This window comes from Lipotes vexillifer, unplaced genomic scaffold, assembly GCF_000442215.2.
Source record: "Lipotes vexillifer unplaced genomic scaffold, Lipotes_vexillifer_v1.1 scaffold995, whole genome shotgun sequence".
Lineage (NCBI taxonomy): Eukaryota > Metazoa > Chordata > Mammalia > Artiodactyla > Lipotidae > Lipotes > Lipotes vexillifer.
In genome coordinates, this window is record NW_006785389.1 from 935,094 (window position 1) to 962,706 (window position 27,613).

The 27,613-nt window shown below is 45.0% G+C and overlaps 1 protein-coding gene across 1 annotated transcript in view; it reads left to right on the forward strand.

Moving 5' to 3' along the window:
* The first annotated feature begins 756 nt into the window (after window positions 1–756).
* Window positions 757–27,613, forward strand: part of LOC103069381 (zinc finger protein 264) — a 79,480-nt gene continuing 52,623 nt past the window's right edge. The window contains exons 1-4 of the mRNA XM_007457500.1: window positions 757–775; window positions 1,899–1,949; window positions 2,276–2,454; window positions 4,070–4,196. Coding sequence (XP_007457562.1) covers window positions 757–775; window positions 1,899–1,949; window positions 2,276–2,454; window positions 4,070–4,196 — 376 coding nt within the window. The remainder of the gene's footprint in view (window positions 776–1,898; window positions 1,950–2,275; window positions 2,455–4,069; window positions 4,197–27,613) is intronic.

Here is a 27,613-nt window from a genome sequence, read left to right on the forward strand (position 1 = left end):
AAAAAAAAAAAAAAAAAGTGCGTTTTACTCTTTCAGCTCCACAGTTATGAAAAAAAATCATCAATGGCGACTTCTAAGATTCCCTAATACTCCTTGTCTGGGTGGACATTAGAAGCTCTAACATGAGTTTGTTGATTTCTTGTCATCAGCCACTTAATGAAGTCAGGCTGGTCCAGTGTTCATGCTCTGATCATTTTCTTCTCCAGTCTACACTCATTCCCTTGACAGTCTCATCTAGTCATGACTTGAAATAACAGTGTAAACTAACAACCCTCAAATTTATATATCCAAGCTTGAACTCTCTCCTAATGTTCAGTCATAGGTTGAAATGATTAAGTGACACATACTTTGTAGTCTCATAAACATTTCAAATTGACCATGCTTAAAACTGGATTCTTGAGTTTCCCTCCAAGTCTCCTCCACATGTGGCTTCCCCATCCCAGGGGATGGAAAATCCATTCTTCAGGTGATCTAGGCCAACTACATATGAAGGAGGCTCTGGGCCAAAGAAGATTCAGGAGGGTGCAGTAGACAAATGTGCTGTGTATCAAGATGGGACTTCTGGTTTCCTCCTCAGGAGAATTTTTAAGCTACCTTTTTTTTTTTTAAAGACTTTTAAAAATATTTATTTATTTATTTAATTTTATTTTGGCTGCGCCAGGTCTTAGTTGCAGCATGTGGACTCTTAGTTGCGGCATGCATGTAAGATCTAGTTCCCTGACCAGGGACTGAACCCAGGCCCCCTGCATTGGGAGCATGGAGTCTTACCCACTGGGTAAGTGGGTCCAGTCTTACTCACTGGACCACCAGGGAAGCTACTTTTAAAAAAATCTGTTCCCCTAGAATGCTACCAAACCAAACTCAGGTTCCTTCACTCCATGCACAGCAAAGTCAATCTACTGACACTGGGTTGTGGTGAAGGAAAGTATAGCGTTTATTGCAGGGTGCCAAGCAAGCAGAACAGGCAGTTCATGCTCAAAAAGATCTGAACACCCTAATGGCTTCAGGAAAGGGTTTTTAAAGACTGTTAGGGGAGAGGGTCCTAGGATGCAAGATCAGCTCATGGACAATTTTCTGATCGGTTGGTGGTGAGGTAGCAGGGTGGTGTTTCAGGAATCTCACCATCAAGTCTTCTGATTCCAGCCAGCCTGGCTTCTGATGTGTTTAAGGTCAGCAGTTTCCACCTGGTGGGAGTCTGGGTTCTATAAAAACAACTTAAGAACATGCATCAGACATTGTTAACTGTTTTCCTTAAGGAGAACTATGGTCTTGTGACCCCATCCCAAAGGTTGACTTATTGCTTTAGTTATTATCCCCTTCCCTCCTTGAATGCCTCTTCTTTGTTCCCTTTGCTGCCCCTTAAATGATTAACTGTTTGAGCCCACTCTTTGGAACTGAGGGAGGCCTAGTCCGCTAAAGCTTTTTCCACAGACAAGAAGTGGGGACGCAGAGAGGCTTGTGGGGGAGGGGTGGGAGGAGGCTCCACAGGGCCCTGCTAGCTTTCAAGAAGAGGTTCTTGGGGATTCCCTGGCAGTCCAGTGGTTAGGACTCTGCTTTCACTTCTGTGGATCCCGGTTGGGTCCCTGTTTGGGGACCTAAAAAAAAGAAGAGGATCTGGGAAGGCGTAAGGGGGGTAAGGGGGGAAATCACTATGCGGGCTGCGAGCCTACGTCACAGCCCTACACCCTTTGCACCGCCCTGGGCGACTGCCCCAGCATTCCAAGCCTCAATTTCCCTGGGGCACAGCATGGACGCTCTCGCCCCCACTGCCTAGTCCTCTCCACTTGAGCCCACTGTTAAGAAACAGGTCTGGGCCGGCGCTCAGCTCCTCCTGTGGCTCTTAGGTAGAGGAAGACCCTCCCCTTACCCCTCCCTCCGCCCCACTCCCTCCCCCCCAGTTAAGGCGCTGCTCACGTCTGCGGATCTAGGGGAGACTACATTACCCAGAGGTATGCATTGTGCGTCTGAGGAGGTCGCTGGCCAATGACGGCCAGTCGTAGAGGCGTTTCCTGCGGCGCACGTACGTGGCCGGGACTTCCGGTTTCTCTCAGAGGACGCCATTTGCCTCAGCCTTTCGCTTCTGGCTGGCTTTTAGGTTCCGAGAGCTGGGCTGTGTGGCTACTGGGGCATTTCGTGGGGACTGAGCAGGAAAGGGGGATGGGACTTCCTTTCGTGCCGTGGAACGGGCCGTGACTCCCTAAACGGGCGTGTGCACTGGTCGCCCGCCAGGCCATGGCCTCTCCGGGACCTCAGCACCCGCCCTTCGTCCCCGCAGTTCCCGCGGGCGGCGCCAGGTCTGGTGCGCCTTTTTCTCGGAGAGCGGCTGCCAGCCGAGGTCGCCCGGCCAAGGCGGGGCGGGGGCGAGGAGCAGCAGGCCGCCTGGTGCTCGCCTCTCCCAGCGTGGCTGGAACGCAGGGCCCCATCATGGCGGCGGCGCCGACTCACCAGACACAGGTGAGTGGACGCTGGTTGCGGAGCTGCTTCTCTCCGAGGGCGGAGACGGTTCCGGAAGAGAGGCATCCCCTGGGTTTGTCTTCGCGGTCGTGTGCTCTGGCGTGTGGAGCTGCTCTTCTACTTAATTTATCCTTGGTCCTAAAAGCTGTTGGGTCTCTGACATATGCTCAGTAAGTTGTGGAAAAATGAGTGATGCATCCTTCAGGGGCTTCCATCATAGTAAATCCCGAACTCCGCCATGTGCTGCAGGGATGTACCCTGCCCCCCCCCCGCCCCCCCCAACCGGTGGCCTTGGGAAATGCAGGGAGAGATAAGCGCATGGACAAACCCAAGGTATATTGGTTGTTTCACAAGGCCCAGGAGGGCCTGTGAGGTTGCCATGGTGCCTCTTATATGCTAAGACGTGTCTTGGGAGGGCGAGGTCCTGTAGTCTGTTGCCGAATGTTCCACTCACCTTCAGCCAGGTCAAACGTTGTGGCCAGTCTCATGGCCAAAGCCAGTGTTATCCTTAGCCATTTGTGCTCTCTGGTCCTGAAGTATTCCTGGCATAGGGCTAAGTGCTGTCAGGGTTCAGGAAGGAAGCGGCTAATGGTTCATTGTGGAACCTCCCCGGAGTCTGGGAGACCCAGGAGGGTGTGGGAAGCTGGTTCAGGTCCTGCCATTACCCAGGTAGTTCCACCCTTTCAGGGGTCTCTCCAGGGAGGTCAATGATGAAGGCTCTGCTTCTCTGTGCATGTTCACAGGAATATTTTCAGGCGTGATGAAATGAACTTAATAGCAAAAATTGGTGTAAATGCTTCACAACTTCGTCATTAGGTATTCATTTTGATGATGGAAGCGTGTCGGGTTACTTTATTAGACCCTGTATCAGGGTTAACTGTTAACATCTTGCTGCTCGTTTGTAAGACACAAGACTCTTGGTGGATTTGGTGGAGCTCCCTTAGTCTCTGGTCATCGGCTGGCATGGAGATGTTTACCTCAGGGGCTGTGGGACAATTAATGAAAATCCCCAAGTACACCGAACATTGAATAATTTCTGTCTAAATCTCACAACTGATATTGGTGAAGTGGGAACTATTGTTGTATTGATCCAGAAACCAAGGCTCAGAGAGATGAAGTGATGTCTCCGAGGTAACACAGCTGGTAAGTGTCGGGTTTCAAGAGTTTGGATGTAAACAAGAGAGTGAAGAAAGAACTGGGGACTTTTAGTCACTTTAACCAGGAAGTGAAGCCCTCACCATGGGGCAGGCAGCTAGCAGGACCAGGGAGGCTCCAGTACTGTTGTTGTAACCATTATTGATACTCTCATTATCATTATTTATTCATTCCTCTGAGGTCCTACAGCCTCTCCTGTCTGCATCTGACAGCCCACACATCACTTCCATTGTCTTGTGTGACTTTCCAGTGGCTCCGGCATAGGAGACTTCTTTCTTACACTACTGTATTATGTCCAAAACATTGTCCACTTCCACTTCAGCCTAGCCTAGAGCTTGGCCCTCAGGAGGTGCTAAGTGGTTAGGGTCTTGATCTCTCTGCACCTTTAACAGCCTTCCAGAAACAAGCTCTGATCCCATCCAACAGCCCCAGGGTCAGCACTACTACCTCTATTTGACAGGTGTCTGTGACTTTCGATGATGTGGCCGTGACTTTTACCCAGGAGGAGTGGAGGCAGCTGGACCCGGCTCAGAGGACCCTGTACCAGGAGGTGATGCTGGAAAACTGCAGTCTCTTGGTGTCTCTGGGTAAGGCCTTGCCACTCTGCCATGCAGAGGACCTGCTATCTCCTTGTCAGACATGCTCTGACTCCATGCCCAGCTGATCGAGAAGCTTACCCTCTCTCTTCCCTACAGCTTCAATTACTTTTGAGATTCATCTTTTCCTGCCTGCTATCTCTGTGTTTCTTTGAGCAAGAAACAGTTCCCCTTTGGCTCCCAAAAGGTGGTGGAAGGAAATGGGGGTGTTCTGCAGAACCCAAAGGCAGAATTTCCAGTTGGGCCACATGGGACTGAAATAAGGACTGGGAACCACCAGGAATATGCCGGCTTCTGGATCTCTTGTCCTGACTTCTTCCTCTAGCTTTGCTCATGTCATGGCTTTTGTGTCTCAGCAAGTTTGTGGCAGGAGTGGCCACCCCAGTCCCTGCTCTCTGTGGCCCGCAGATGCCTTGTTTTTACTTCTTTGCATACTTAACATTGTTTCTTTTTCTTTTTCTACTGCTGGGCTCTAGGGGGTTGTCCCTGAGGCAGGAGTGGCCACCTGAGCCCATACTTCCCTGAGCCTCTACCCCAGTGCCCAGCACAGACTGGCCTCTGTCAGAGGTTCTTATTTCACAGTCCAGACAGGGAGCTGACTGGGGGGGACTGGTTGGCTCACGTGTCCCCTGCAACCCAGTCCACAGGGCTGTGAGTGATGGTATGGTCTCCAGGAAGAGGGTGAGGCAGGTGGGGCCTCGGGAGGTCTTTGCCTTCAGTGCCAACAGGTATTGTTGTAAACCACAGGATCTCGGTTATGGGGCTTTTCTGTTCTCCTATGCTTTCATGATTGTCTCTTGTTCCCTGAGTCCTGGCCAAGATCCTCTGCTAGTCCAAGAGAGAGAAGCTGAGAGAGTAATGCTTCTCAATACTTGGTGGTTTTGTCCCCAGGTGACATTTGGAAGTCTGCAGCCACATTTGACTGTCACACCTGGGGTGTGGGTGGTCCCGGCATCTAGCAGGTTAGAGTCCAGAGATGCTGCTTAGTACCTGAGGATGGACAAGACAGCCCCATTCAACAAAGGATGATCCAGCCTACAAGGGCAAGAGAGCCAAGGTGGAGAAACAGCAGCCTGAGGATAATCACTTTAGACCTCTCAGTTTGAGGGAAAGGAGAGCTGTAAATCCAGGGCTTAGGGTAAGACATGCCTGTTTTTAGAGAATTGGGATTGTATTCTGTGTTACACAAAATTAGGGAAAGTTTTACATATTTAGATGTTTTATAACAAAATTTAAAAAATGAAAAGGTCCATTATCTGACCCTGCTGACCCTTCACTCACCTCCCCACACTTTTCCCTGAGCTCAGTCTGCTCTGGTCATGCCAGCATCTTGCTGTTTCCTGTGCACATACTTAACATACTTGCCTTGGGCCTCTCCACTTGCTGTTCTCTGTGCCTGGTGGGTGTGCTTGGGCATTTTGGCTTTTCTTTTCTTTTTTTTTTGCAGTACGCAGGCCTCTCACTGTTGTGGTCTTTCCCGTTGCGGAGCACAGGCTCCCGACGCGCAGGCTCAGCGGCCATGGCTCACGGGCCCAGCTGCTCCACGGCACACGGGATCCTCCCGGACCGGGATACGAACCTGCATCCCCTGCATTGGCAGGTGGACTCCCAACCACTGTGCCACCAGGGAAGCCCCTTTTTTCTGAATTTTAAAATTTAATTCTATATATATTTTTTTATACAGCAGGTTCTTATTAGTTATCCATTTTATACATATTAACGTATATATGTCAATCTCAATCTCCCAATTCATCACACCACCACCAACGCTGCCCCCCCCCCCCCGCTTTCCCCCCTTGGTGTCCATACGTTTGTTCTCTACATCTGTGTCTCAGTTTCTGCCCTGCAAACCGGTTCATCTGTACCATTTTTCTAGGTTCCACATATATGCGTTAATATACGATATTTGTTTTTCTCTTTCTGACTTACTTCACTCAGTATGACAGTTTCTAGATCCATCCATGTCTCTGCAAATGACCCAATTTCGTTCCTTTTTATGGCTGAGTAGTATTCCATTGTATATATGTACCACATCTTCTTTATCCATTAGTCTGTCGATGGGCATTTAGGTTGCTTCCATGACTGGCTATCGTAAATAGTGCTGCAGTGAACATTGGGGTACATGTGTCTTTCTGAATTATGGTTTTCTCTGGGTATATGCCCAGTAGTGGGATTGCTGGGTCATATGGTAATTCTGTTTTTAGTGTTTTAAGGAACCTCCATACCGTTCTCCATAGTGGCTGTATCAATTTACATTCCCACCAACAGTGCAAGAGGGTTCCCTTTTCTCCACACCCTCTCCAGCACTTGTTTGTAGATTTTCTTATGATGAGCATTCTAACTGGTATGAGGTGATTCCTCCTTGTAGTTTTGACTTGCATTTCTCTAATAATTAGTGACGTTGAGTAGCTTTTCATGTGCTTCTTGGCCTTCTGTATGTCTTCTTTGGAGAAATGTCTGTTTAGGTCTTCTGCCCATTTTTTGATTGTGTTGTTTGTTTTTTTAATATTGAGCTGCATGAACTGTTTATATATTTTGGAGATTAATCCTTTGTCCATTGATTTGTTTGCAAGTATTTTCTCCCATTCTGAGGGTTGTCTTTTCGTCTGTTTGTAGTTGTCTTTGCTTTGCAAAACTTTTAAGTTTCATTAGGTCCCATTTGTTTATTTTGTTTTTATTTCCATTACTTTAGAAGGTGAATCAAAAAAAATCTTGCTGTGATTTATGTCAGAGTGTTAAGCCTATGTTTTCCTCTAAGAGTTTTATAGTGTCCAGTCTTACATTTAGGTCTCTAATCCATTTTGAGTTTATTTTTGTGTGTGGTGTTAGGGAGTGTTCTAGTTTCATTCTTCTACATGTAGCTGTCCAGTTTTCCCAGCACCACTTACTGAAGACACTGTCTTTTCTCCATTGTATATCCTTGCCTCCTTTGTCATAGATTAGTTGACCATAGGTGGGTTTATCTCTGGGCTTTCTATCCTGTTTCATTGATCTATTGTTCTGTTTTTGTACCAGTACCATATTGTCTTGATCACTGTAGCTTTGTAGTATAGGGTGAAGTCCAGTATAGTCTGGAGTCTGATTCCTCCAGCTCCGTTTTTTTTTCCTCAAGACTGCTTTGGCTATTCAGGGTCTTGTGTCTCCATACAAATTTTAAGATTTTTTTTGTTCTAGTTCTGTAAAAAATGCCATTGGTAATTTGATAGGGATTGCATTTAATCTGTGATTGCCTTGGGTAGTATAGTCATTTTCACAATATTGATTTCTCCAATCCAAGAACATGGTGTATCTCTCCATCTGTTTGTATAATCTTTAATTTCCTTCATCAGTGTCTTATAGTTTGCTGCATACAGGTCTTTTGTCTCCCTAGGTAGGTTTATTCCTAGGTATTTTATTCTTTTTGTTGCAGTGGTAAATGGGAGTGTTTCCTTAATTTCTCTTTCAGATTTTTCATTATTAATGTATAGGAATGCAAGAGATTTCTGTGCATTAATTTTGTATCTTACAGCTTTACCAAATTCATTGATTAGCTCTAGTAGTTTTCTGGTGGCATCTTTAGGATTCTCTATGTATAGTATCATGTCATCTGCAGACAGTGACAGTTTTACTTCTTTTTTTCCAATTTGTATTCCTTTTGTTTTTCTTCTCTGATTGCTGTGGCTAGGACTTCCAAAATTATATTGAATAGTAGTGGCGAGAGTGGACATCCTTGTCTTGTTCCTGATCTTAGAGGAAATGCTTTCAGTTTTTCACCGTTGAGAATGATGTTTGCTGTGGGTTTGTTGTATATGGATTTTATTGAGGTAGGTTCCCTCTATACCCACTTCTGGAGAGTTTTTATCATAAATGGATGTTGAATTTTGTCAGAAGCTTTTTCTGCATCTATTGAGATGATCATATGGTTTTTAATCTTCGACTTGTTAACATGGTGTATCACATTGATTGTTTTGCATATGTTGAAGAATCCTTGTATCCCTGGGATAAATCCCACTTGATCATGGTGTATGATCCTTTTAATGTATTGTTAGATTCTGTTTGCTAGTATTTTGTTGAGGATTTTTACATCTATATTCATCAGTGATATTGGTCTGTAATTTTCTTTTTTTGTGGTATCTTTGGTTTTGGTATCAGGGTGATGGTGGCCTCATAGAATGAATTTGGGAGTGTTCCTTCCTCTGCAATTTTTTGGAAGAGTTTGAGAAGGATGGGTGTTAGCTCTTCTCTAAATGTTTGATAGAATTCACCTGTGAAGCCATGTGGTCCTGGACTTTTGTTTGTTGGAAGATTTTTAATCACAGTTTCAATTTCATTACTGTAATTGGTCTGTTCATATTTTCTATTTCTTCCTGGTTCAGTCTTGGAAGGTTATACCTTTCTAAGAGTTTGTCCCTTTTTTCCAGGTTGTCCATTTTATTGGCATACAGTTGCTTGTAGGTAGTCTCTTAGGATGCTTTGTATTTCTGCGGTGTCTGTTGTAACTTCTTTTTCATTTCTAGTTTTATTGATTTGAGTACTCTCCCTCTTTTTCTTGATGAGTCTGGCTAATGGTTTATCAATTTTATTTATCTTCTCAAAGAACCAGCTTTTAGTTTTATTGATCTTTGCTATTGTTTTCTTTTTCAATTTTTTCTGCTCTGATCTTTATGATTTCTTTTCTTCTACTAACTTTGTGTTTTGCTCTTCATTCTCTAGTTCCTTTAGGTGAAGTTTAGATTGTTTATTTGAGATTTTTGTTGTTCCTGAGGTAGGTTTGTATTGCTATAAACTTCTCTCTTAGAACTGCTTTTGCTGCATCCCATAGGTTTTGGATCATCGTGTTTTTGTTGTAATTTGTCTCTAGGTATTTTTTGAGTTCTTCTTCAATTTCTTCAGTGATCTCTTGGTTATTTAGTAATGTGTTGTTTAGCCTCCATGTGTTTTTTTTTTTTTAACGTTTTTTCCCCTGTAATTGAAAATCTCATAGCGTTGTGGTGAGAAAAGATGCTTGATATGATTTAAATTTTCTTGAATTTACTGAGGCTTGATTTGTCACCCAGGATGTGATCTATCCTGGAGAATGTTCCGTGTGCACTTGAGAAGAAAGTAATCTGCTGTTTTGGGATGGAATGTCCTATGAATATCAATTAAATCTATCTGGTCTACTGTGTCATTTAAAGCTTGTGTTTCCTTATTTTCTGTTTGGGTGGTCTGTCCGTTGGTGTAAATGAGGTGTTAAAGGCCCCACTATTATTGTGTTACTGTCTATTTCCTCTTTTATAGCTGCTAGCATTTGCCTTACGTATTGAGGTGCTCTTACGTCTTGAGGTACTCCTACATTGGGTGCATATATATTTATAATTGTTATATCTCCTTGGATTGATCTCTTGGTCATTATGTAGTGTCCTTCCTTTTCTCTTGTAACATTCTTTATTTTAAAGTCTATTTTATTTGATATGAGTATTGCTACTCCAGCTGTCTTTTCATTTCCATTTGCTTGTAATATCTTTTTCCATCCCCTCTTCAGTCTTATGTGTTCCTAGGTCTGAAGTGGGTCTCATAGACAGCATATATATGGGTCTTGTTTTTGTATCCATTCAGTGAGCCTCTGTCTTTTGGTTGGAGCATTTAATACATTCACATTTAAGGTAATTATTGATGTGTATGTTCCTGTTACCATTTTCTTAATTGTTATGGGTTTGTTTTTGTAGGTCTTTTTCTTCTCTTGTGTTTCCCACTGAGCAAAGTTCCTTTAGCATTTGTTGTAGAGCTGGTTTGGTGGTGCTGAATTCTCTTAGCTTTTGCTTGTCTGTAAAGCTTTTGATTTCTCCTTGGAATTTGAATGAGATCCTTGCCAGGTAAAGTAACCTTGGTTGTAGGTTCTTCCCTTTCATCACTTTAAATATATTATGCCACTCCCTTTGGCTTGTAGAGTTTCTGCTGAGAAATCAGCTGTTAACCTTATGGGAGTTCCCTTGTATGTTATTTGTTGTTTTTCTTTTGTTGCTTTCAATAATTTTTCTTTGTCTTTAATTTTTGTCAGTTTGATTACTATGGGTCTTGGCGTGTTTCTCCTTGGGTTTATCCTGCCTGAGACTCTCTGCACTTCTTGGACTTGGGTGGCTATTTCCTTTCCTGGGTTAGGGAAGGCTTAGACTATAATCTCTTCAAATATTTTCTCGGGTCCTTTTTCCCTCTCTTCTCCTTCTAGGACCCCTATAATATGGATGTTGTTGCATTTAATGTTGTCCCAGAGGTCTCTTAAGCTGTCGTCATTTCCTTTCATTCTTTTTTCTTTCTTCTGTTCCACAGCAGTGAATTCCACTATTCTGTCTTCCAGGTCACTTATCTGTTCTTCTGCCTCAGCTATTCTGCTATCGATTCCTTCTAGTGTATTTTGCATTTTAGTTATTTTATTGTTCATCTCTGTTTGTTTGTTCTTTAATTCTTCTAGGTCTTTGTTAAACATTTCTTGCATGTTTTCGAACTTTGCCTCCATTCTTTTTCCGAGGTCCTGGATCATCTTCACTGTCATTATTCTGAATTCTTTTTCTAGAAGGTTGCCTATCTCCATTTCATTTAGTTATTTTTCTGGGGTTTTATCTTCTTCCTTCATCTGGTACAAAGTCCTCTGCCTTTTCATTTTATCTTTCTGTGAATGTGGTTTTCCTTCCACAGGGTGAAGAATTGTATTTCTTCTTGCTTCTGCTGTTTGCCCTCTCCATTTTGGCTTTTTACATGGCTGCCCCTTCTCAGCCCAGTTGCCACCTCCTCACCAGCTGTGTTCTGACCACCAGACTTCATGGAGTGTCTCACCCATCCCTCTCACTTTCTCTCATCATCCTATTTATAACCATAAAAGTGGTTCTCAACCAGAGATGATGTTGCTCCCCAGAGGAAACTCAGCAACATCTGGAGATAGTTTTGGTTATTACAATCTGCACGTGGATCCTACACCATCCTTATAATTTGCAGGATGGGCTCCTCCCCACCTTGCCAACAAAGAATTATCTTGACCTAAATTATCATGTCAGCTTGAGAAACCCTGTTTCTGAGATTGCAGGGACACTTGTTCAGCTGGCATTGCGATACAGCCTGATGTAACCATTCCATCATTTCTTCTCTTCCTGCCTCCTGAATGTGTTTGACGGGAAGTCTGGGTTTAGTGCTCCCTCCTAACGTAGCTTCTCTGCCTTCCCCACACTCCCTACCCTTGCAACTGTTGCTACTTTCCCCTTGTCAGCAGAGGCAGTAGCCTTAGGCCAGGAGCCCTGAGCAGCAGGCAGCTGAGCTCTCTGGAACTTAATAACACTGTTTTCATTTCACTTCTGCATTTTTTTCATGATGACCTGCCATCAAGGGAAGTGACCCTGGGTTTCCCATTTATCAGAGTAATGCGGGATTCCCTTTTTGAAGAAATCTAAGAAAACATTTATTAAGTGGGTCACTTTTAATAAGCAATTGATAACTGTCACCGTGCAGGTACCCTGAGCCCTGACCAGGTGTCAGGACTGTTCAGGCACTATTCATGCTCCACTCATTGAAATTGTCACAGGGTCCCCACTGCATTAATTAGTATCTGTGAGATTTGAATATTTCCAACAGGCTTTGGGGCACTAGGGGTGTCCCTAGTTGTCTGGAACCTGGATCTTCTTGAGTTAGGGCAGGAGGAATAGTGGCCTGGTGTGTGAGGTTTAAAGAGGTGGGCAAGGGTGTGGCTTTGGATTGTTTGGTTTGCACATGAAGGGTGTGCTCCAATATTTCACATCATATTAAGGAAACTTTGGGGGATAATAGTGGAGAGTTTTAGAAGGTATGGCATAAGTTGTCTTGTAGAGTATAGAAAACCATTTTGAGAATGAAAGAGAAGAACATAAGTAGAGTTATAGGAAGTCCTTGCAGGCAGGCTCATAACTAAGTTTCCCATTTATGTAGCATTAGCCAAGAAAATCGATATATAATTTGGGGAGTGTTTAAGAGAATCTTTCAGGAGTTATAAGGTGTGCTAAAAGTATGGCTTTGTATATATACATGTGTGTGCATGTTAGTGTGGTATTTGTAAAAAATAAACAAACATGGGACTTCCTGGTGGCGCAGTGGTTAAGAACCTGCCTGCCAATGCACGGGACACAGGTTCAAGCCTGGTCCGGGAAGATCCCGCATGCTGAGGACCAGCTAAGCCCGTGCCCCACGACTACTGAGCCTGTGCTGTAGAGCCCGCAAGCCACAACTACTGAGCCCATGTGCCACAGCTACTGAAACGTGCGTGCCTAGCGCCCATGCTCTGCAACAAGAGAAGCCACTGCAGTGAGAAGCCCGCGCACTGCAACGGAGAGTAGCCCCCACTGGCTGCAACTAGAGAAAACCCATGTGCAATAAAGACCCAATGCAGCCACTAATTAATTAATTAATTAAAAACAAACCAACAAAATCGTTTTTCCTTAACACTTCTGATATCAAACGTCTGGGTTTTCCATACCAGGCAATTCTGACCCTAACTACCTGGAGTTAGCACAGACTCCACAGGTTATTAAGGATTCAGTCCCATAAGACAGCCCCTCCACCTCCCACCCACCCACTTCAGATGTCAGTCACAAGTCCTCACAACCTGTCCTGACCAACCAGCTATAAATTGGAGATTTCCCTTTTGGCAGATTGAGGCATATACCAGGGTCACAGACAGCAGCTCAGGAACATGATAGAATCCCTAATAGAAGAAAGCAAAAAGGTTTCAGGTCTGATTTCTGTCTTAGGAGAGGAAATCCATGGTTATCTGCTGGGGTGAAGGTTTTCGTGTCCCCAGGTGAAGTCATCTTCATCAGTGAGGTCTTGGTCTGGGTGGGGCCGGGTATCCTTTGCAAGTGGGTACGTACGCACTTGACTTGATGTGGGCCTCAGTATTTGCCGTGTTTGGTTGAAACAGTGGCTTCCTCAGAGGGTTCAGGCCTCTGACTTATAAACCAATGAAAGTACCCAGACCAGTTATAGTAAGAGCAACAGTTACCAGAATGCCATATGGTTTGGTTGTTTTGTTTTGTTTTGTTTTGAAGTTCAGGGCAAATGGATTCCATATCAGGTGACCAGCTGCCTGGCTGTGACCCTGTGGGGCAGTCTGTGGTTAATGGGTGCCGGGAGCGTGTGCTCCCTCCTTCTGGTCTCCAGCCTCATGGGATGATGGGAAGCTCTGTGTGTAACTGCAGGGAAGACAGTGTGAATGGCCTCCTGTAGAACGAGTCTTTGTGTACATAGTGGTGAGGCACATTCCCTTCCAGAGTAGGAAAGAGCAGGGGGAAATTTTTAAAGGTATGTGATTCAAGGAGCCTTGAATTAAGGCTAAGGGGTGAGATAGAGGCCCAGTGCGGGGTTTGTTTGTCAGACTGGAGTTTGAAAAGGAGCTGTTTAAGGAAATGGTTATGTTTTTCAGTTAAACCAGCTATTTGGGGCCTATTGGGGCCATGAAGCTCTATTGACTACCTCTCTCCAGAGCCCAGCATTGTGTAATTTGAGAAGTGAAATGTGTATCTTGGTTATTGTCAGTAATGTCTGTAATTCCAAAGGGAATAAGGAGCTTCCTGGCAAGGCCTATCGTTGTGGCCTTTATAAATGTAAGGACATGTGATTTTGACTTACTTACTTTTGGGGTGTTTGTGAGACAAGAGTTTCTTTACCCTGAAGGAGGCAGTTTTTAAGCAATGGCCCAACAGTTTATAATGAATATGGAGAGGAGGCCGTTTGTTGATCAGGGCATCTAGTACTAAGATGACCCCCTGAGTAGGCCAAGAAATGTTTCTTAGATCCCATTTTTTATTTGGACATTCTGGCTATGGGATAGAAAGCAGCATCAATCTACTGAGCTCCATCATGTGCTGTGGATGCAGTAGATCCACAAACTCCCACAACTGTTCACTCACTTAATCCCAAGGTGCTCCCCAGGTAGCCAGGGCCTGTGGGGAGGGGTGCCCTCCTCCAGCACCACAGCATCTGGCAAGGACCCACCTTGTCCTACAAGAGGAATACGTCAGAGGGCCCAGGTTGGGTTCCATCCTGTCCTGGGGCCTCAGGAGCTGTGTTGAACTTGTGATGTGCTGTTGCCATGATCCAAAGCTTGATGGGCAGCAGGGTGTGGCAGTCAGTGGCTCGGGGTCTGCAACAGCCTTCATTATCCAGAGAGCCTTGTGTATAGTTAGTTGTTGTTTTAGTAGCATATAGTACCAGGCTGAGGGGGCACTCTGTTACATCAGAAGCCCTTGGGCATCTGTGGCCCCGGTAGGTGAAGGAGGTGTGAGAAGAGGTTGTCAAAGCCTCTTTGGTGAAGGAGTCTCTGAGGACACTGATGGGACTGGCTATTTAACAGTATTTTAAGCAGATTTTAGAGCTTTTGTTGGAGGGAGTCCCATTTAAGGTGGGCTGATTTGCAAGTATCAGCATCAGGGAGAGTAAATAAAATTTATAAATGAGGAATATGTGGCCACTAGACCCAAAGTAATACTAAATAGTATTTTTATCTAAAACTAGTCCCCAAAGGATTAAAAGGTGTTGGACTCACTGTCACAAGCGTGTCAAATGAATCTCCTTAGACGAGGATGTCATTGATGTAACAGCGCCTGTGCTCCTGGAGAGAGGTGGGTGGGTGCAGCTGAGGTCTTGGCTGCAGAGGGTGTGGGTGTTGGCAGAGCCACCCCACGGGGCAGCCTGGGGAGGAGTCCTATTTGCCTTCAGAGCGAAGGCAAACTGAGGTTGAGAGGCTGTCAAAATACACACGAGCAGAACACGTTAGCCAGATCTGTAATTGAAGAGTAATTATTGGGTTCTAATAATATTGGGTATTGGGTGTGTGGATCTTGTTAGTCAGCTCAGGCTGCCATTACTGTGTGGTTAAACAGCAGCTTTATTTTCGCACAGTTCTGGAGGCTGGAAGTCCCAGTTCAGTTGCTAATAAGGATCTCTTGCTGGCCACCTTCTTGCTGTGTCCTTACCTGACTTTTCATCTGGCTTGGAGAGGCCTTCTCTTCCTCTTAAAAGGATATGGGTCCTACCAGATCAGGGCCCCACCCTGTGACCTCATGTAACCTTAACTACCTCCTTAAAGGCCTTAAGTCCATATAGGATCACACTGGGGATTAGGGTTTAACACATGCAGTTTAGGGAGACACAATTCAGTCAGTAACAGGAACCCTAACAGATGGGACCACGGCATTAAGATTGCAGTGACTCACAGCGAGGTGCCCTGTGTTTTTTTAGGTTTAAGAACACACACAGCTGGGCTGTCACATGGAGAAGCAGTGGGGATCATCACCCCTTGATTAATTAGGTCTTATATAAAAGTTTTACTCCCAAAGGCCCCTTTTCAACTTACATTGGGCTGAATAATTATTTTAACTCAGATCTGTAGGGTCCCATTTTATCAAGCCAATTAATTTGTAAGTGCCAAAAATTTATTTTAATTGTGTATTGTGTCAGAGCATCTATGCCCAATATGGGATACTTTAGGACAGTGGATACTAGGGCTATAGGAAATTCAGGTAAAAGTATAGTCAAAGTGAGATATACTAATTTTTTCTCTTTAATATTTAGGTACTTTTTACAGTGGTGGAGTAGAGTGTTTCAATTTAGTGGGATCCCCAGGTATAACTATGATTTGAGCCCCAGTATTAAATTCATGAAGTTTTGTCAGTTGGTGCATTTTAGCAAATTCTAAAGATAATTTAGAACCTGTGTTGTGGAGTCAGACAAACCAATCAGTGCTCTGTTTTGTTTTGGTGATAAAATTTTTTTAATATATAAATTTCGTTATATCATATGTAGTTATTATATAATAATATAAATTTTAGTATATAAATTTTGGATTTCCAATTGGGTCAGAGTATAGACAGAGTTCTAACTTAGTTATATGTTGTATGTTATTTAAATTTTCTCTCTCCCTGTTATCTAGGGTTTTTTTGTTGTTGTTACTGCTTTTAAATCAATAAGTAGTCTAGAACCAGTATTATGTTTGCTAGACCTGGCATTTGCTTGGTATGTAAGGTTAATAGTGTGCCCCCTCCCCTTCTTTCTTCCTTTTGAGCTTTTCAGCCATTTAAAACCCTGGTTTTTAGTTTTAGTTTGTCTCCTGCTGAGGAGAGGAAAGGGCAGAGGGGCCTGGGGCCTCCAAGGTGCAGCCTCTCCCCTGGATGGCCCTGGTCCACAGCATAACAAGCCCCTTCCTCCCCACTCCTTTTTTTTCTGCCTCCAGACAAAATCTTTTTTTTGGGGGGGGGGGGGGGGGTCACCTTTCTGCCCGCACCACCACCATTTTTCTTTCTTTTATTTTGGTATTTACCTGGTAGGCTCTTAGCAGTCCCGAGTGGCAACCACTGTGAGTGGCAGCCTGCCTTTCTAGGGAGGGGCTGGGGCTCATGCCTCAGGACAGCAGTGGTGGTGGCAGTGTCCTGACGGGGTGACAGTTTGGTGTTGAGGAAGAGCTCTCCACGTGCTGGTCTGCAGCAGCACTCACGAGTGCCGGACACACTGGCTGGGCTTACACAATCTGGAGTAGGTTGAAAAACATCCTCAGGTGTCTCAGAGGGCAGCAAAAACAATATTCTTTATTCCTTTGTTTCTCCCCCCATTATACGTTGAACTAGCAGTCTCCAGAGATGGGATCTCTTATCCGCTACGTGGTTGGGGAAAACTGCAACAGCAGTAAGGCAAGCAGCCATGGCAAGGTTTGCCTGTGAAGCAGTCTAAGCCTCTTCTGTGCCATGGCATGTGTGAGGGGGGTGCCCTATACCACTCGCATCCCTGTATTGCTCCAGGGACCAGTGCCTGGACTCTGGCCAGGTGTGCCCTCAGAGGGCAGGCAGTGCCATCAGTCTCTCACAGGGTGGTGGGCAGCTCAGTTGAGCAGCCCCCCACGGACTTCAGTGTTGTTGGCTCAATTGATCACACTTGAATCCCAACCGTCTATGGGGGGGCCTCGACGTTAGGCAGTAGCCAGTTACCTGGTTGCCCCGGGGTCATCAGCCCAGAAACTTGGTGTGTTGACCATGGCGAGACAGACTAAGTGTTTCCGTCTCTTCCCAGATCAGGTGGCAGCTAGGGACTCACAGCCCTTGCGGACCTAGACAGGAGGAGCACTTTTCAGAATTTTGCTGGGTATCTATAAAAAGACATAGCTCAATGGAGACATACCTTACTTTGACCAAAAAGAGTCAATATTTTAAATATGTGAGTTCTTTAAATTATTCCATCCATTTTAAACAACATAATGCATTTAAATTGCTTGGTACAGTCCCTGGGATATAGTTACACCCTATAAATGTTAACTTTTCGATTATTATTAAGGTTAAAAGTTCATAGTGACGTGGTGGATTGGTTAAGCACGTGGACTCAGCCACTGTTCAGCAGAGTCTTCTCAGGGAGTGACACTTGAGCTGAGACCCAAAGAGAAGTAGCTGGAAGGAGCAAGGTGGGTAGAGAACAGCCTTCCAGGGAGAAGGGCCAGCATGTGCAAAGGCCTTGAGATCGCAGGGAACGTGACTCCTGACAGCTGAAGGGAGGTCTCGGTCGCTGTCGCTGCGCCCCATGCTGAGCACAGAGCACACAGGAGAGCACATTGCTTAGTGATGACTGATGAACCCTGGACCTGACAGAGAAGCTGTCGGCGAGTCCTGGCACCTCTGCCGTCGACTTCCTGCCGAGTCCATGTGTCTTTCCCCTGCATCTGTGTTTGGCTGCATGTGACAGACTGGCTCAGTCTTCACCCTGGAGGAAATTTATTATTTCACCAGTAGGAAGCTCAGAGGTGGGGCTAGCTACCGGGTTGGTGGGTGCCAGCCCAGTTGTCTGCTTCTTCCTGGTCTAGGGCCTCGGGCAGGTTCCCTCACAGGCGACCCAGGCTGCTGCAGGACTACAGCACTGGCCGGTCCCCTCACTCAGCCATCCTGGACTAGAGCTCTCTCCTCCAGAGGGCTGGTGTAGGTCACCTGCAAGTTGGTGGAAACGAGAGTTTTCAGCCCTCCCTTGATGCCAGAATCTGGGGTGGTTTTTTTTAAATCTGTAGGTATCCAGGCCTCATCTGCAGAGATTTGGTTTCTCTTTTTTTTAAGTAAATAAATTTATTTATTTATTTTTGGCTGCGTTGGGTCGTTGTTGCTCGCAGGCGTTTTTTTAGTTGCAGCGAGTGGGGGCTAATCTTAGTTGTGGTGTGCAGGCTTCTCACTGCGGTGGCTTCTCTTGTTGTGGAGCATGGGCTCTAGGTGCGTGAGCTTCAGTAGTTGTGGCACATAGGCTCAGTAGTTGTGGTGCACGGGCTTAGTCGCTCTGTGGCATGTGGGATCTTCCCAGACCAGGGCTTGAGGCTGTGTCCCCTGCATTGGCAGGCGGATTCTTTAACCACTGTGCTACCAGGGAAGTCCCTATTTGGTTGCATTTGGATGTGAACCAGACATCTCAGGACGTTTTAATGCACAGGTGGTTGAAATTCACTTGGGTTAATTAGTAAACACCTTCTGGAAGGAGGGGGTCATATTCTCTGTGTCTTGGCTGCAGCTGAATAGAGTTGGAACTCTGTGCAATGGAGGTCAAAGGGATTAGGTGCTACACCACCTATTCCAACACCAGTGTTGGGATCCAAAGACTTTAGACTGCAGTGCTACACAACCAGCACTGCAGTCTAAAGTCTTTGGATCCCAACATTGGTGGTGTTTTGTTTTGTTGTTTTCTTTTTCTTTTTTTTGGCTTCATTGGGTCTTCGTTGTTGCATGCGGGCTTTTCTCTGGCTGCGGCGTGTGGGGGCTATTCTTCGTTGTGGTGTCCAGGCTTCTCATTGTGGGCTTCTCTTGTTGGGAGTGTGGGTTCTAGGTGCGTGAGCTTCAGTATTTGCAGCACATGGGCTCAGTAGTTGTGGCTCGCGGGCTCTAGAGTGCAGGCTCAGTAGTTGTGGCACAGGGGCTTAGTTGCTCTGCGGCATGTGGGATCTTCCTGGACCAGGGCTTGAACACGTGTCTCCTGCATTGGCAGGCGGATTTTTAACCACTGCGCCACCAGGGAAGCCCGCAACATTGGTGTTTTTGACCTTGGTTTCCAGGTTCCAGATCAGGATTTCTGTGGATGGAATCAGCTTCATTCTGAGGTCTTGTCCACATTCTGAAGTCCCACACTAGATCGAGGGTTTTCGTTGTTTTCACAGAAATCCTAGTGTCTTCTTCCTTTCTCCGTGAACAGGGTGTCCTGTTCCCAGACTTGAGCTGATCTTCCAGCTGGAGCAGGGGCAGAAGCTGTGGACTGTGAAGAAAGACCTCTCCCGAAGCACCTGTCCAGGTAGGAGCCAAGGTTTGGGCAGCTGGGAGACCCTGCAGGGGCAGGTCGCTGGCCCTGGTTCCTTGGGGAAGCGTCTTGTTCGGGCCTCTGTGTTGGTCTGGAGGCCACGGAGCCCTTTGACCTCAGGTCCCTCTGTCCTCCTGGAGGATAGAGGTGCATGAGCTGAGATGTGTCTTGGGCTCCAGCTGCCTGGGCTTCAAGCCTGGGTGCCGACCGACCACCAGCTCTGTGGCCCTAGTGAACTTCGGGATCTCGTTGTGCCTTTGTATATATAAGTTTTGACTAAGTTAACTCTTAGCTGCCATGTCAGATAGACTCCAGCATCTTGGTGCTCAGCATATGGAAGCACTTGTTCTTTTTTTGTATTTCTTTCTTTCTTTTGCCACGCCTCGCAGCATGCAGGATCTTAGTTCCCCGACCAGGGGTCGAACCCGTGACCCCTGCAGTGGAAGCTTGGAGTCTTAACCACTGAACCACCAGGGATGTCCCTGGAAGCACACCCGGTCCGTGTGACTGTGCAGCACACAGCTGTTCAGGGACCCGGGTCCACTCTGCCGTCAGCATGTGGCTTGAAGGTTGTCCTGACCTCCTGCAGCAGGCAGAGGAGAGCGAGAGGGCAAGGAAGACTCGCACAAACACCAGCCCCCCGCTTCCACTGACAGGCACTAGGCACTTGGCCACACTCGGGGGACGGGGCTGGGAGATGGGGCTGAGCCGTGTGTCCAAGGGGAGGAGCAGATGGTTTGGCGAGTGTGATCTGCTGCGCTCAGTCTGTTCCTGATAGTTGCTCTGTCCCCGGGTTGTTGGGGACGTGGTCACATAACGCGTTAAAGCATAAAACCGCTTAGCACAGCGTCTGTGCCTCAGTCAGTGGCTCGTGGGAAGTAAGCCGTTGGTGTCATTCATGTCCCTGTATTGTAATGAGTAATGCATCTCACTTTTTCCTCTGACCTCTGAGGAAAAGGGCCTTCCTTCCTCTCCCAGCTCCTCTCCAGCGCTCGTCTGCCTCCCCTTTCCCACCCTGTCCGTCCAGACACTCCAGAAGCCTTCCCTTGTTGCATGTCTCCATACTCCTGTTTGGTAAAACCTGACAGTGACATTTGTCCTGCTGTGCCCCACATCTGGGCTGCTGAGGGCATTGGGGCCGCCGTGTGTGGTGATGGGGCCCCTGCAGAGTCGTGCTCTTTGCCTCCTAGTCCCTCGGGTGGCCCCACCAGCCTGCGAGTGTCTGTGTGCAGCCCGTCGACAGCCCCTCAGAGGGGCAGTTCCGAGCCTCTGCCCTCTGCTCTCTGCCCTTCTGCACCTGAATATCTCAGAGGCACCCAGTCAGCCTGCCTGGCAAGGAACCCGTCACGATGCTCACTCCTTCCCCTCCCGAGTTAGAGCGCATGGTCCTGCCATCCAAGCAGATTAGAGACTGGATACAGCCCCAGAGACTGTATCCTCACCCCTCCACCTCCATCGGCCCCTACATCCGGCCATCCTCGCAGTGACCACTTCCCCAGGACAGGTGTCTCAGCCTGTTTTCAGCTTGCTGAAAGTTTGTCAGCAAGTTTTCATGTTAAAAATCTATCCCCTTGTCTTGCTTGGTCTTCTACTCTTCTGCACTCATTCAGACTCTCAGTCTATAGTTTTCCTTTCACCTAGTGGAAGAGATCTTGGCCCAGACCATGGCCAGTTGTTGAACCGTAGTCTAGAGTACACCTTTTAGAGAAATTATTTCTTCACTTACTTTCTGCTTGTTTAGCAATTTCATCCTTGCCCTGCTGAAGGTAAAATGTGCCCGTGTTTCTTACACTTGAAGCAAATAAAAAATACTCCCGTTTCATATTGTATTCATCCACTCTCTGAGGTATTTAATGTTTTACATTTTTTCACCCTCACAAACAGTGCTGCCAAGAACATTCATATATATTGGTTATCTTGCACGTGGTTAAGCTTGTCTTTTGTTATTTCTCGGAGTAAAATTGTTGGATTATAGGTTATGCAAATTTTCAAGTTTAGGTGATAATGTTTTCTAAAAGGGATGTACCTATTTATAATTCTCCAGATTCCACCAGTTATGTCCTGTTCAGGCCTTGATGCTATAAGGCTCCTCAATTTTTGCTTAACAGACTGACACAAAATTATATCTTAGGTGAGCTTGCTTTGCATTCCCCTCATTCACAACCTTTAGCACCTTATCGTGATTATAGGCCCATTTGTACAATTGTCCCCTCATATCCGCAGGTTCTGCCTCTGCAGATTCAACCGAGCACAGATTGAAAACATTGGGGGGAAGAGAAAATACCAGAAAGTTCAAAAAAACAAAACTTGAAATTTGGGGCTTCCCTGGTGGCACAGTGGTTAAGAATCTGCCTGCCAATGTAGGGGACATGGGTTCGAGCCTTGGTCCGGGAAGATCCCCCATGCCACCGAGCAGCTAAGCCCGTGTGCCACAACTACTGAGCCTGCGCTGTAGAGTCTGTGAGCCACAACTACTGAGCCCGTGTGCCACAACTACTGAAGCCCGTGCGCCTTGAGCCTGTGCTCTGCAATAAGAGAAGCCACCGCAATGAGAACCGTGCATGCTGTACCTAGAGAAAGCCCACGTGCAGCAACAAAGGCCCAATGCAGCCAAAAATATAAATTAAAAAAAAAAAACTTGAATTTGCCTTGTGCTGGCAACTATTTATCAATATATAGGATTTACATTGTATTAGATATTATAAGCAATCTAGAGATGATTTAAGGTACACAGGAGGATGTGTGTAGGTTATATGCAAATACTCCACCATTTTATATAAAGGACTTAAGCATCTGCAGATTTTAGTATTGAGCAGGGGGTTTCTGGAACCAGTTAATCTGCTGTGGATACTGAGAAACAACTGTATTTTCTTCTTTGAAATGTCATTTCATGGGAAATGCCTGTGTTTCTGTTACCTTGTTTTCCTTTTGTTTGTAGGGATTTTTTTGGTACATTCTTGATACTTTTATCAGTTATAGATGCTGCTCTATCCCCAATACCAAAAAGATATTCTTGTTTTATTCTAAGGTGTTCTAAGCTTGGCACTTGACATTTAACGCTTTTTGGTCTGAGGTAGAATTTGAGTATAGTGTGAGATAGGAATACAGTTTTGTTTTTTTTTTTTACTTTTTTAAATTATTATTATTTTTTTTTTTTTTCTTGCGTTATGCGGGCCTCTCACTGTCGTGGCCTCTCCCATTTGCGGAGCACAGGCTCCGGACGCGCAGGCCCAGCGGCCATGGCTCACGGGCCCAGCCGCTCCGCGGCATGTGGGATCCTCCCGAAACGGGGCACGAACCCACGTCTCCTGCATCGGCAGGCGGACTCTCAAGCACTGCGCCACCAGGGAAGCCCTAAATTAATTTTTTTATGATCCTTTTAATGTGTTGTTGGATTCTGTTTGCTAGTGTTTTGTTTTGTTTTGCTTTTGAGGTCGAATGAGACAATTTATAAGTTCCCTTAGTAAAACCTTGAAGGAGATGAAAAAAGAAGTACGCAAAGAATACTAAAGGCTGGGGAAAGAGCAGAAATCAAGAGAGGGAGATAAGTTTAGGTGGTTACTAGTGTCCAACTTTGCAGTGCGTCATAATTATAGTTACTGTGTTCAATGTTAATTCTCTCCCCAAGATAATTTCTAAAGGTTGTACTTTCACATCTCTTTTGCTTCCACTTCTGTCATGCTGGTCTCTTTTATTGGTGGGATAACAGGCATACTTCAGAGAGATGCATGTTCGGTTCAGGACCACCATCATTAGGTGGCCATACAGTTCCCTCATCTCCTTTTTTCTTTATACTGATGGGTAGCATTCTTCATCACAAATGGAAGGTGGTGTGCTGGAAAAACAACATGGAGCTCCAAGGCCTGGAAGCAGCATGGGGTAGAGTTTTGTGACCTCAGATTCATTGTGATCCCAGTAGTGTCTGTCTTTTGTAGCCTCCTCTCATGTCTTCTTTCCTTGTTCAGCTCTTATAACGTGTTGCCATCCTTGATCCAATATGGAAAATTTAGTCTGTTTCCACAAACTGATTTCCCCAGGAGTCCCTCATGTGATGACGTTCTGTCAGATTCTCTTGGTGTGTGAACTGTCTTCAGGTTCAACATACGAATCAAGTTTGGAGGTTGGGGTCCATCCTTCTAGTGTTGGAGGGTCTCCTGCAGAGGCAGGAGGAGGCTGTGGCTCACCGTGGGGACAAGGACACTGACAACAGAAGTTTAGGGAAGTACTCCTTGGTGTGAGCCATCCCAGAGTCTCTGTTTGCTAGTATTTTGTTGAGGATTTTTGCAGCTGTATTCATCAGTGATACTGGTCTGTAATTTTCTTTTTTTTGTAGTATCTTTGGTTTTGGTATCAGGGTAATGGTGGCCTCGTAGAATGAGTTTGGGAGTGTTCCTTCCTCTGCAGCTTTTTGGAAGAGTTTGAGAAGGATAGGTGTTAGCTCTTCTCTAAATGTTTGATAGAATTCACCTGTGAAGCCATGTTGTCCTGGACTTTTGTTTGTTGGAAGATTTTTAATCACAGTTTCAATTTCATTACTTGTGATTGGTCTGTTCATATTTTCTATTTGTTCCTGGTTCAGTCTTGGAAGGTTATACCTTTCTAAGAGTTTGTCCCTTTTTTCCAGGTTGTCCATTTTATTGGCATACAGTTGCTTGTAGGTAGTCTCTTAGGATGCTTTGCATTTCTACAGTGTCTGTTGTAACTTCTCCTTTTTCATTTCTAATTTTATTGATTTGAGTCCTCTCCCTCTTTTTGATGAGTCTGGCTAATGGTTTATCAATTTTGTTTATCTTCTCAAAGAACCAGCTTTTAGTTTCATTGATCTTTGCTAATGTTTTCTTTGTTTTTGTTTCATTTATTTCTGCTCTGATCTTTATGATTTCTTTCCTTCTGCAAACTTTTTTTGGGGGGGGGGGTTGTTTGTTCTTCTTTTCCTTTAGGTGTAGGTTAGATTGTTTGAGATTTTTCTTGTTTCTTGAGGTAGGCTTGTATTGCTATAAACTTCCCTCTTAGAACTGCTTTTTCTGCATCCCACAGGTTTTGGATCTTCGTGTTTTCATTGTCATTTGTCTTTAGGTATTTTTTGATTTCCTCTTTGATTTCTTCAGTGATCTCTTGATTATTTAGTAACGTACTGTTTAGCCTCCGTGTGTTTGTGCTTTTTACGTTTTTTTCTCTGTAACTGATTTCTAATCTCATAGCATTGTGGTCAGAAAAGATGCTTGATATGATTTCAATTTTCTTAAATTTACCGAGGCTTGATTTGTGACCCAAGATGTGATCTATCCTGGAGAATGTTCCATGTGCACTTGAGAAGAAAGTGTAATCTGCTATTTTTGGATGGAATGTCCTATAAATATCAAATCTATCTGGTCTGTTGTATCATTTAAAGCTTGTGTTTCTTTATTAATTTTCTGTTTGGATGATCTGTCCATTGGTGTAAGTGAGGTGTTAAAGTCCCACACTATTATTGTGTTACTGTTGATTTCCTCTTTTATAGCTGTTAGCAGATGCCTTATGTATTGAGGTGCTCCTATGTTGGGTGCATATGTATTTATAATTATATTTTCTTCTTGGATTGATCCCTTGTTCATTATGTAGTGTCCTTCCTTGTCTCTTTTAACATTTATTTTAAAGCCTATTTTATCTGATATGAGTATTGCTACTCTAGCTGTCTTTTGATTTCCATTTGCATGGAATATCTTTTTCCATCCCCTCACTTTCCCTCTGTATGTGTCCCTAGGTCTGAAGTGGGTCTCTTGTAGACAGCATATATACGGGTCTTGTTTTTGTATCCATTCAGTGAGCCTCTGTCTTTTGGTTGGAGCATTTAATCCATTCACATTTAAGGTAATTTTCAGTATGTATGTTCCTGTGACCATTTTCTTAATTGTTTTGGGTTTGTTTTTGTAGGTCCTTTTCTTCTCATGTGTTTCCCACTTAGAGAAGTTCCTTTAGCATTTGTTGTAGAGCTGGTTTGGTGGTGCTGAATTCTCTTAGCTTTTGCTTGTCTGTAAAGCTTTTGATTTCTCCATCGAATCTGAATGAGATCCTTGCCAGGTAGAGTAATCCTGGTTGTAGGTTCTTCCCTTTCATCACTTTAAGTATATCATGCCACTGGCTTGATGGAGCTTCTGCTGAGATAGAGATATCTGGCTTGTAGAGTTTCTGCTGAGAAATCAGCTGTTAACCTTATGGTAGTTCCCTTGTGTGTTATTTGTCGTTTTTCCCTTGCTGCTTTCAATAATTTTTCTTTGTCTTTAATTTTTGCCAACTTGATTGCTATGTGTCTTGATGTGTTTCTCCTTGGGTTTATCCTGTATGGGGCTCTCTGCGCTTCCTGGACTTGGGTGGCTATTTCCTTTACCGTGTTAGGGAAGTTTTCAACTATAATCTCTTCAAATATTTTCTCGGGTCCTTTCTCTCTCGTCTCCTCTGGGACCCCTATAATGCAAATGTTGTTGCATTTAATGTTGTCCCAGAGGTCTCTTAGGCTGTCTTCATCTCTTTTCATTCTTTTTTCTTTCTTCTGTTCCACAGCAGTGAATTCCACCGTTCTGTCTTTCAGGTCACTTATCCCTTCTTCTGCCTCAGTTATCCTGCTGTTGATTCCTTCTAGTGTATTTTTCATTTCAGTTATTGTATTGTTCATCTCTGTGTTTGTTCTCTAATTCTTCTAGGTCTTTGTTAAACATTTCTTGCACCTTTTCAATCTTTGCCTCCATTCTTTTCCCAAGGTCCTGGATCATCTTCACTATCAGTATTCTGAATTCTTTTCTGGAAGGTTGCCTATCTCCACTTCATTTTGTTGTTTTTCTGGGGTTTTATCTTGTTCCTTCATCTGGTACATAGCCCTCTGCCTTTTCATCTTGTCTGTCTTTCTGTGGATGTGGTTTTTGTTCCACAGGCTGCAGGATTGTAGTTCTTGCTTCTGCTGTCTGCCTCTGGTGGATGAGGCTATCTAAGAGGCTTGTCTAATTTATTTATTTTTATTTATTTTTTTGGGCTGTGTTGGGTCTTCATTGCTGCGTGTGGGCTTTCTCTAGTTGTAGCGAGTGGGGGCTACTCTTTGTTGCAGTGTGCGGGCTTCTCATTGCAGTGGCTTCTCGTTGCAGAGCATGGGCTCTAGGTGCGCAGGCTTCAGTAGTTGTGGCAAACGGGCTCAGTAATTGTGGCACACAGGCTTAGTTGTTCCACAGCATGTGGGATTTTCCCAGACCAGGGATCGAACCCATGTCCCTTGCATTGGCAGGCGGGTTCTTAGCCACTGTGCCACCAGGGAAGTCCTCTGTATAAGTTTTAAGTCATACAGCCTGATGGTTTGATTTACATATATTGTGAAATGATTACCACAGTAGGTTCAGCTGACACCCATATAGATAGAATAAAAAGTAAAGAGGAAAAGAGAGAAGGAAAAAAATTTTCTCCTTGTGATGAGGACTCTTAGGATTACTCTCTTATCAGTGCTTCTTTATAGCATACAGCAGTGTTAGCTACAGTTATCGAGTTGTACACTGCATCCCTAGGACTTGTTTATCTTAAAACTGGAATTTTGTACCTTTTGACCATCTTTCTCCAATTTCACCTCCCCCCACGTTAAATTCTTCATTGGTATACCTCCTCTTTAATGTTTTCAGGTAAACTATTAATATTTTCTCCATCTAGATCATGTGTATTTTGCTAGTCTTTTCACCAAACTGTTCGGGCATAACAGACCCAATGTGTCCATCCCAGTCCTGCTCACCTCCTGCCTTATGAGCCCTGTCCTGGGAGTCCTCACTGTAACCCAAGTCAAAACCATGGGAATCAGTTTCCCTGGATTCTTGTCAATACCATCCTCATGGCCTGGGGGGCCTTTGTACATTCTGTGTCCTAAGGCTATAGTGTCCTTCCCACCTCCTCTCTCTGGCAACTCCAGTGGTGCCAGTAGGACTCCCCTGGTCTCTTCCTGCATACAGTTAGCCAAACTCAAGGTTAGAAATACAGAACTCCAGGACTGCCAAGTCTGCCCAGGTGTTGTGAACCATCTGCAAGTCGAGGGGTTTCCCAGTCCACCCTCAGGTTCAGTGATTTGCTAGGAAGACTCACAAAACTCCCTAAAACCTGTTAATGCTCACAAATCGTAT